The sequence below is a fragment of the Glossina fuscipes genome, unplaced genomic scaffold (genome assembly GCF_014805625.2).
Source record: "Glossina fuscipes isolate IAEA_lab_2018 unplaced genomic scaffold, Yale_Gfus_2 1, whole genome shotgun sequence".
NCBI classification, from domain to species: domain Eukaryota; kingdom Metazoa; phylum Arthropoda; class Insecta; order Diptera; family Glossinidae; genus Glossina; species Glossina fuscipes.
In genome coordinates this window covers 31,072,954-31,082,944 of record NW_023998415.1, presented here as the reverse complement: position 1 = coordinate 31,082,944, position 9,991 = coordinate 31,072,954, and the positions used below count along the sequence as shown (strand labels likewise).

Here is a 9,991-nt window from a genome sequence, read left to right as displayed (position 1 = left end):
ACTTATCATGGATGCTGTTGTTAATACCAACGTTCAAATATTTTTGCTCCCCTTTTATCTTCGGCGCTGAGGCTTTTCAAATATTCCTGTGCTTCCAATAATTTTCATTTGTTTTCCGCTACTGTTTGGCGAGAAAGTTCCCTACCAACTTGTTTGTTTAAATTTTAATCATTAAATCGTCAAAAGAAAAAAACAGAAAAAATCTATGCCTTGTCGAGACATTTTTCTCTTGCTTTGCCTTCGAACCATTCCAAGTCTACACCAGTTTAAATACTAGCAGTAACAGTTTCGCTCAACGCCTTAACTGCTTGCGAAACGCCTATCTTACCCATAATATTGGACCATAGGTGCGAAATCGCAGGCTTAGGACAAAGTTTAAAGCTGTTAACGTTGTCCTTTTTGAGGTTATAAACAGCTTTTATAACATCAAACTTGATAGTGTCATTCCACGATGAAATATCTGAAGGCAGATAGGTGTTGCTTATACATTTACGTGGGCCACTTCTACAGATTATGAATTTGTTCTCCTTTAAACTCGAAAAAAAGCCCTCAGCACTTTTCACTAGGAATGTTACATAATTTCACGTTTACCGCGGTCTAATTACACTCAATGGCCTTTACTTTCAGTCCCAAACTTTTACCAAAACCCACATTTTCTCGGCATAGCTTTTGCAATTCTGAGGTTGTTAGCTTACAAAGCGAATCATAACTAAGAAGAAATTTAAAGTTATTCGTTATGCTCCGGGCCATAAAAAATAAACATGTGCAAATATTCTCACTTTTGCTGGATCCGTTTCCAAGATCTATAAATCCATCAAGCAAGTCACTTGGCCGATCAAAATTAAGTCTTTGCGGACACAGATTTCGTCGAACGTTATTTGACAGAGCCTGGCATGTTCCGGTAAATGACTAATAATTGAAGAAGGCTCCATAGAAGAGAAGTCGTAGAATAACTTATGGGCGATATTGAAAATTGGGCAAAACATACCAAATGTATGTGTAAGCAAATAAAATTAATAAATATATAAATAATCCGCGTGAGTGACCGAACGATTCTGACCAATTTGGCCCATTTACAACACAAACCTGCGTGCAGAAATTACCAATGTTTCTTCCAAATGTGAAGCCGATATCTTCGTTGTTGCGACCGGCAGTGCGCCAACAACACATACCACACAGACGGACGGACATCAACTCAGAATTTCACGCTGATTAAGCATATAAACACTTTATAGGGTCTCTCTCTGTTCCTATTGGGTATTACATACATTATGAAAAAAAGCAGAATAAGTGTGCCCCCATCCTTCTGTGGTGGGTATAAAAACGAATTTAATTATTTGACAACGTTTAGTATGCTCGTCAATAAGTCTCAGAGTTGCGTGAGAACATAATTTTTTCACAATATTTCACTCAACAATGATCAACAATGTGTACATCGAGAGTAACACAATCGGAACAAGTCTGCCATTGCAACCATCGACTTGTAACATCATGCGTTGCCGGCAATTTTCATCTTCAATAAAATATTCGTTGTTCACATTTCGTTCTGAATAAAATACAAAAGATCCGTTCTACCCAGAGGAACTATCGGTCCAATCCAGGAGTACATTAGTGATCTCATGTTTCGCCCATTTTTGCATACCACACGAAGCAGGGCGGCAAAGTTTTATTCCGAATAGTTAACACACTGCCTTTGGTATATTTAAGATGTCTTCTACCTCTTACTATATCTTTTCTTTCCGATGAATGAGAATAATTTTCTGCATTTCATTTTCTATTTTCTGATTTAATCAGCAACGATCTCGTTTAAAATTAGCGCATCACCAACAAGTTGTTGTTTCCAAATAAGCAAAGCTGGCATAACGCTCTTCAAGCCAAGGCAAAATATTAATCGTATTTTTTCTAACCAAAACAAAACATTTAATTAAGCCGCGACACTTGAATTTAAAATCACCGTAATTTCGAACCAATAGTCGAAATGTCATCAAATTTTGAGCCTTGGTTTAAAATTAAAATGCTTTTTTAGGTTAGGGACGATTGTATGTGTCACTTACGGAACTTTCCCATCAAAGTGTTATATAATCTTCTCCTAATTAAATCAAATTTGAAATGATTCGCTAATTCGAACGCTTAATCTATCCCTTCATTAAAGAGCTCTCCATGACGTCATTGATCTAGTCTTCCTTTCGCCATTATATTTATAAGATCAATTGAGTTCTTAGAACGCTTTTCATAAGGTTGTTATTTCGGACTTAGAAAAATCGTAAAACCACCAATCGCATATCGTTCTTGATCGGTAATATTAGTCAAATTTTAATTCAAAACCTTCTCCAAGAATTTCAACGACATTGCAATCGAAATGCTGTAGGCCCTGCACCACTTGGTTTGATGCAGTTCTTCCGCTACACCCGCCATAAAATTTCAAAAATTATATTTTTTTAACATGAGCCATGAAGGCTCTTCTTACCTGAGGACGGATTCGAAATATACATCTACGTAATCCGAACATAACATGAATTTATCGATCAAAGCATTATTTTACATCAATTTCCATCATAAAATACTAATAGTAATACTAGATCTTGTGTCATCTAAGAGCTTTGTGCAGTTTATTCACATAGAAAATATAATTTTTTACCGACTTTTCTCAAGAAAAAATTAAACAATTTTTCCATACAACGAGATTTTCAAGCCAAATTCCTTTATTATGGCATTATGGTAAGAAGAATTCGACTGGCTCCACATGTTAATGAACCAAAATCAATTAAAATTTTTGGAAAATTGCGATTTATAGGCTAAACGTAAATTCCGTGGGCAGACAATAGATAATACTAAAATGATTGGGGTAATGGAGATCTATTTCAAGTCTTTTCGGGAGTTGAACATACGCCCAAATTTAATGTTCCCTTAGCACAATTCATCTGTAGCATTAAAAAGCCGGAAACGAACTTGTGCATATTTAACATAAGCCGTCATTGCAAGCAAATGAGTTCGCGCAATGCCCTAGAAATTAGCGTCAAATTTTTTTATACATCTCTAGAGCAATACCGACCGAAAGGTGCGTCTGTTGAGTAAACTATTCCCAGCATTTGTTTTACATTATATGCAATATAACATATATGTCAAAGCCTTGCACGAATGGAAAAATTAAAAAATTTTCTTACCTTATTACATTCTCCCAAGGCCTCTTTTATTGCAATCATATTAGCTGACGTTAATATACTTTGAATGTCGGCACCAGTATAATTTTGCGTTTTTGAAGCGAAATATTCAAAATCGACAGTTTCGTCAAGAGCAAGAGTTTGAGAAAGAGCTTTGAATATGGCTAATCGAGCAGCGTCATTTGGCAAGGAACATTCAACCAAACGATCTATACGTCCCGAACGCAATAAAGCCGGATCAAGTAATTCGGGTCTGGAAGTTGCTGCAATAACCGTAACACCTTGCAAATCTTCTACACCATCCAGTTCAGTTAGTAGTTGATTGACAACGCGATCGGTAACACCGGTTGAATCGTGACCACGTTTAGGTGCTAAGCTATCAAATTCATCAAAAAAAAGTACGCAAGGCTTGGCGCTTCGCGCTCTGAAAATAAAACGATAATTTACTTTATTAAATCAAAAACTTTTAACCTATTAGTACTAACCTATTGAAGAGGTTTCGTACATTTTCTTCACTTTGTCCGATATATTTGGCTAAGAGTTCAGGCCCTTTCACAGATATTATTCGCAAATTCCAGCAACTACTAATTTTTGATACCAGATACGTCTTTCCCGTACCGGGAGGGCCGTACAATAAAACACCAGCTTGGTTCCGCAGTGGCGACAGATTAAAAATACTTGGATACTGTTAGAAGACACGAAAAAAATTAATACCAAACTATTGTTATTCGATTATAATCGCTATTTTCTGACTTACCCTTGACGGCCACCTTAAGACTTCCTCAAGAACCGACACAACCGATTCCAAGGCGGGCGTTTTTTCAATGGATACTTCATTGCCCTCAAGACTATTTTTCGCCAAATTATAGCTTACAATTCCGTGCAAGCAATAAGCGTTTGTACTCTCAAGCGAATTCATTAGTTGTTCATTTGTAAGAATCGGATGAATTTTATCTAAACTCAATTTGTAAATGAAATGATATTAAAAAACTCATAAGCATATCGTAAGTTTGTTTACGAAATCTTACTTATACGATAAGCATAGAAAATCGCCCGTTCAACAAATTGCACTAAATCACTGTAATTGTAACCCTCGGTCAATCCAGCGAACCTTTTAAAATCTAGTTTGTTGCTCCTAATGTGACCACAAAGTTCCTTAAGAATCACTTCGCGATCTAATAATTCTAAATTTGGCAGCTTAACAATAGTTTGGAAGAGATGTCTGCCACGGGGGGAATACAATCGGGTATTAAGCGTTTGCACGTCGTTAATTGTAGCAATGACAGCTATGGGATGGCTACTGGTGTATTGAACTATCAGCTGATGTACTGTATCGGCGATTCGATTGTAGTATTCACCATCGTGAGTAATCTGTTCCCCTGAGGTATGAGCCAAGGCATCTAAATTTTCCAGAACGAGAATTGATGGCGCGTTTTGAAGAGAAGTTGTAAAAAGTGTTCGTAAATCCTTTTGAATGGATTCAGCCTTAAAACCAAGCGAATATTAAATATCACTATTGTACGAACAATAAGTAATGAAGTACCTTGCGTCCTTTACTACGGGTGCAATAAAAAATATCAAAATAACAGTAAAATGGCTTACGTATCAACTGATCCAGTACTCGCTCAACAACAACAGTTTTCCCTGTTCCTGTCGCTCCTTTAATGTAAATTTAGATTAAACAGTCACATAATACAAACAAGTAAGAAAATTATATTCGGCCGTCACCGAATCATTTATACCCATCACCTTTATAGTAAAAACGCCTAAAAGAAAAGAGAAAAAAGCTAGATTTGCACACACTATATGGGCGTGGCTAATTTTTTCGAGCAAAAAAATATGGAAAGCAAAGTTGTTCTCACTTTATATTACATTGTGGGCGTGTTCGTTGGCCGACTAGAGTTATTTTCCAAATCTTTTGCAAATTGTGCAGAGGATGTCTTCATCCTTGCGAGCGGGTGAACTTTTACCAAAATACTACACAGTTGGGCAAACGGACAAATGGACAGACGAACACGCGGACACATGTAGATGCATTCCGAATTTTACACTGGCCGACCATATATGCGTTCTATGGGTTTCTTGAAGCTTGCTTATTGGAACTATAAAGTTTTCCATAAAAAAAATTATATTGTAATACACTATGTAATATGGGTTGGGGGTAGCCCCCAATTTATATAAGTCTTTCTGCCACAGTTTCTGAATAAAAAACCGAAAAATCAAGTTTTGTTCCCTTCGAAAAATTGAGATGTTTTCCATTCACGTGGTACCGTAGGCGTGTCATCCAACCGCTTCGGCCCATTTTCAACACGAAACACCCAATGCAAGAAGATTGAATGCTTCCTCCAAAATTGAATGCAGATAGCTTCTTTTTTGGGATCAGGAATATATTAATACAGGCATTGCGCAGACAGACGAACGGATACGCTTGGGGTCTGTGAAGCTTACTTTTGGCCCTGACAAACCTTCCAAACAATCCTTCAGTGATGGATATAATAACAAATCATTCACCTTACCTGAGAGAAGTATATTCGTCTGTCGAAGAATGGAATTTTTTGAGTCGAGACATAAATTACTTTTCAGTTCATAAATCAACGAACTAACAATCGAATCAAGTTTTGGTAGCATAATGAGATCCTTCACGCTAAGGGGTGACTCCACATTGGCTTGAACATCAATCAAATCATCAACTTTACGTACAATATCTGCTGCATAAATTTTATTTTCTTTTAAAAAATTGCATATCAATCATGCAATATTGAAAGTGTTCAGGTAGAATGGTCACGCTTACAATAAGATCTTCTTCTAATTTGACCACTTCGTTTTGGTTTAGAAGCATAGGACTTGTTTTCGTTTTCTCGATTACAAATCGTTTAAAGGCATTTTCAACGATTTTATAATGAGTTTTTTTAGATGCAAAAAGTTCAATCTTTTCCACAAAATTCACGATCATCGGTTTGGGCTTAAATACAACCTTCTCTAATTCCTTTAAATTTAAATGTTTCATAAGACTAACGTTAACTTCAACGGTAGGGTGAATTGTTTGTGGTATTTCGTCTGTGCTTGTTACTTTAACGCGCACGTAATACTCTTTATTTTCTAACGTTTGCATGCAATATATCGCGTCGGAATCCATGCAATCGGGTCGATTGCTTTCGCTTATCAAAACGTCAGAGATTTGTAATTTTCCATGCCAGAGACCTGAAACCACACGAAATTCCATAAATTTCGGTTTTTCACGTTGGAGATCCTTCTTTAAACGCTCCATTTTATCCTGCCAATTCACTTTAGCTACACTTAATGTACGTGACAACTGGTTCACGTTTTTAACTGTCATCGATCGCGGCAGCAATTGTGATTCGTCATTTTCATGAAAATTATTATTAATATATGCGGCAGTTTTACTTCGCAATAATTTATTCGATTCATTATTCTCCATATTGTTATTATCATTTTCACTAGCTTTAAATGAGTTTTGAGCAACAATCAGCTCAGTTGTGTGATCTATTCGACCATAAGGTACACTAGGCTTTAATCGGTCTAATCATTTGCATTGTTATTAAAAATATTCACAAATAGTGATTGGTAAATACTTACCAACCGTTAACGCCGCCTGTATCGATTTATTTACCCAAACAATTAGTATTTGATTGTTATTAATTATACGCGTTTGTTCCAGGATAGTTTTTGATACTTGCTCACTACTTAATTCCTGAAAATTGCAAATACAATGATAAACGTTAATTAAGTTAATTTATTTTTACATGGAAAAAATTAAATAAAACACCTACGAAAATCTCCCAATCCTTGGCAGTAACAGGCGTAACGAACACATTTCGTAAAGATGACACATCTGCAACAAGTACGCACTTCACTAGATCATCTTCATTCAAGCCTGCAAAGAGATTTAACGGCCCAATGGCCTATGCTTAACACTATGTATGCATCAAACTTTTAAACGAGAAATGTAAATAAAAAAAATCATTATTGGATGAATTTCGTGTTCAAGAGGCGCTCGCATGACACGCTTTATATGTCATTCGTATTAATGTATTTCCGTCTTTTTCTCAGTTTTTTAGCCGTAAATTCATACATTATTTCCTCCTCTATGTCGTCAATAGTGACAATTATTGCTAATTTACTTATTTTGTTTTACTTATCGAATCGAAGATTTTGATAACTTTTTACCGCTGACTGGTTTCTTGTCTCTTATTATATTATGCATTGATTGTTATGAATGCATTTACATACAATATTCCCGATTTGGTGCAAATAGTGCTTAATAGTGGCTTCTCCAATTGAGCGGACACAAGGCGAAAGGCCTAAGTAGAAATGTCAATTTTAGATTTGTCACTGTTTAGAAATTTGTTTTTTTTAATTTACCAAAAATATTTTATATTAATCGGAACTCGTTTTCTAGATACGCTCCATCCCATCATAGTTTTAAAGCAGGAGTACGCCTAAGGTGCCAAGTAAGCCAATCATTTCTTTCGCTTCGCATAATACTACCACGATTACGATAATATCAGTTACATTTTAGCAGTTCAGCCATTTCAATTTCATTATTGTAACGGTTGTTTGCATTAAACATGGTTCCCAAAGATTTAGCGAATCACCCATCTTTTTCGTAACGATCAGTGCAGTGACACCATTGAGCATTTGCATTTTAACATTTTCGTTCTGTTCATTCTTTAAAAACTATTGCCATTAGTTCGTCGATTCCGGGTAATTTTGTCCAAAGATTATTCTCTGCACTCTATCTAACATTTAAATATTTTCGCAAGGCAAACTTGTCTCCGTGAGGAGTGTTTACACCACAGTCAGTTGGATCGATCCCTCTATAAAAGCATGACATAATCGGCGATTTGAGCACTATTTTTTCTGAAATACGTTTCTCAAAAAAAATGACTCGATAATGGTCGAATCGGAAGACGAACCGATTTATAAACAAATAGTAAATGCACTCTTTATGAAAGAAACTATTTTGTTTTACCGAAACCGAAGCGGAGGTCATTACATTGACTGTTCACGTTCTTTCGCATATATATTTTCGCCATCTTATCACATCTTTATAATAATTGTTATATATTTTAAAAGGGACTAACCAATTTCCTTTGCAACTCGGGCATTAATTCCAATTTCCGTTTCTTTTACCGTTCCGGCATGTGGCGCCCAAGATATATAATGACTGCGAGCATTGTACTGCAAGTTAAGGCAACCAGTATCCTGTTACAAATGTTAAAAATTATTCTTTCATTATATAGAGCTTTTAATGTTCTGACAGCTGTATAAACTTACACAATTCTTCTCTAATTGAAATATTTACTTACATATGTTGAGACTACTTTAAAATAATTTTCGGGTAATAATACAAAATTATTTCTAGCAGGACGGAAAACAACTTTAAATGTTCTTTTAAACATTACGCCTTCTAACGCTTATAGATTTGTTGGCTGTGCTGATGCGATAGCGAATTAATGTTTATGAAAAGCTGCACAACTATTTTAAGTAAACTAAATAACAAAAAAAAAAAAAACAACAACAGAAAAAACACTGCACTGTGCACACAGAAGGGATCTACAATTAACTACCAAAATACCCTTGATTTCCTAATTATGATTATTTTGTACTTTGTGCGTACTGACAGAGTTACCAGTTTCCTACGAAAACGAATCCCAATGAATTAGGTATAACGATATATATTTACATTTAGCAGAACCCATTCATCTATTATCACAAAGCTATTAAGCGCCTATCATTCGTGAAATAGATCGGCAATAATATAAAAATAAAATGGAATCATAGGCAAAAGAAGTAGCATGATAAGCAAAAGTGTAACCATAGACAAGGAATGAAGTCATAATTCATATATATCCTAAGATACCCGATTACTAGGCAGATCGGGAAGATGTGATTACAAAATTTCCAAGCGCGCTAAGCATAACGATATCGCGATATCGCAAAGGCAACTATATAACATACTATACATAGTTATAGTAAATGGACCTTTTTGTATAACGTTTAGATTACATACTGTCTTAAACGTGGCAAAATGCTTCAAATGATGATACAAATTAATGGCGAATATATGTTTATAGTATCCGCTTTTCAGTTCAGTTTGTTGCAAAAAATGTTGTAGCATTTAATTTTCTAAATTTTCGTTAAAAACAAGCTTCTTCTTTGCCATAAATTTGGGACGCTATGTTGAAAATTGATTCGATTTTTGTAGGTTTTATTTATAGGCAAATAGGCGTGTCGATCGTTACACTACTATACTACTATACTACTATAAAGCGATAGCTTCGTTCGTTACAAGTATACCTATCTAAATTCTTATAAATTAATCGTTGCTAGGAAAGGTACTGATTGGTCAAAAATGCTTAAAACATTCAATTTATATGATTTGGTTGCGTTATCATAAATGCATCACTGCTTGGCCTGAGGAAAGAAGCGCATTGCATTACAATACAAGCTATATGTTCAATATAGGTGCACACATATAATTAGATTTTATTTTTAGTAATGTATGCAATTCTAAGCGGTAAAGACGTTAAAATTTCCTCGTCAAGAGAAATTATGCAAAATAATATATGAACGCACCTCTCATTTACTACAGCAGCAGAAGACATTCGCAAGAAAAATAATAGTCATGTTTAAATTCATTTATTCAAATGATTCCGCCTACTTTAATGATTGATTTATTTTATTCTTTTATTTTTTTTTTTAAATAATTTCACTTTTCTTCTTTTGTTGTCATTTGTTTCTGAGACATTTCACTTGCGTCGATTTACTGTTGTTCATCGTAAATTTGTTTACACATAAGTTTTAGC

At 35.1% G+C, this 9,991-nt stretch overlaps 1 protein-coding gene across 1 annotated transcript in view; it reads right to left on the bottom strand.

Annotated features, from left to right (window-relative positions):
- The window catches only part of LOC119631532 (peroxisome biogenesis factor 1), a 24,181-nt gene extending 15,527 nt beyond the window's left edge, over window positions 1-8,654 (bottom strand). The window contains 11 exon segments of the mRNA XM_038023831.1: window positions 3,165-3,585; window positions 3,647-3,846; window positions 3,919-4,115; window positions 4,190-4,646; window positions 4,705-4,820; window positions 5,678-5,897; window positions 5,899-6,701; window positions 6,759-6,873; window positions 6,953-7,056; window positions 8,267-8,387; window positions 8,492-8,654. Of these exon segments, the coding sequence (XP_037879759.1) occupies window positions 3,165-3,585; window positions 3,647-3,846; window positions 3,919-4,115; window positions 4,190-4,646; window positions 4,705-4,820; window positions 5,678-5,897; window positions 5,899-6,701; window positions 6,759-6,873; window positions 6,953-7,056; window positions 8,267-8,387; window positions 8,492-8,584 (2,847 nt within the window). The 5' untranslated portion in view covers window positions 8,585-8,654.
- Between the last annotated feature and the right edge of the window lie 1,337 nt (window positions 8,655-9,991).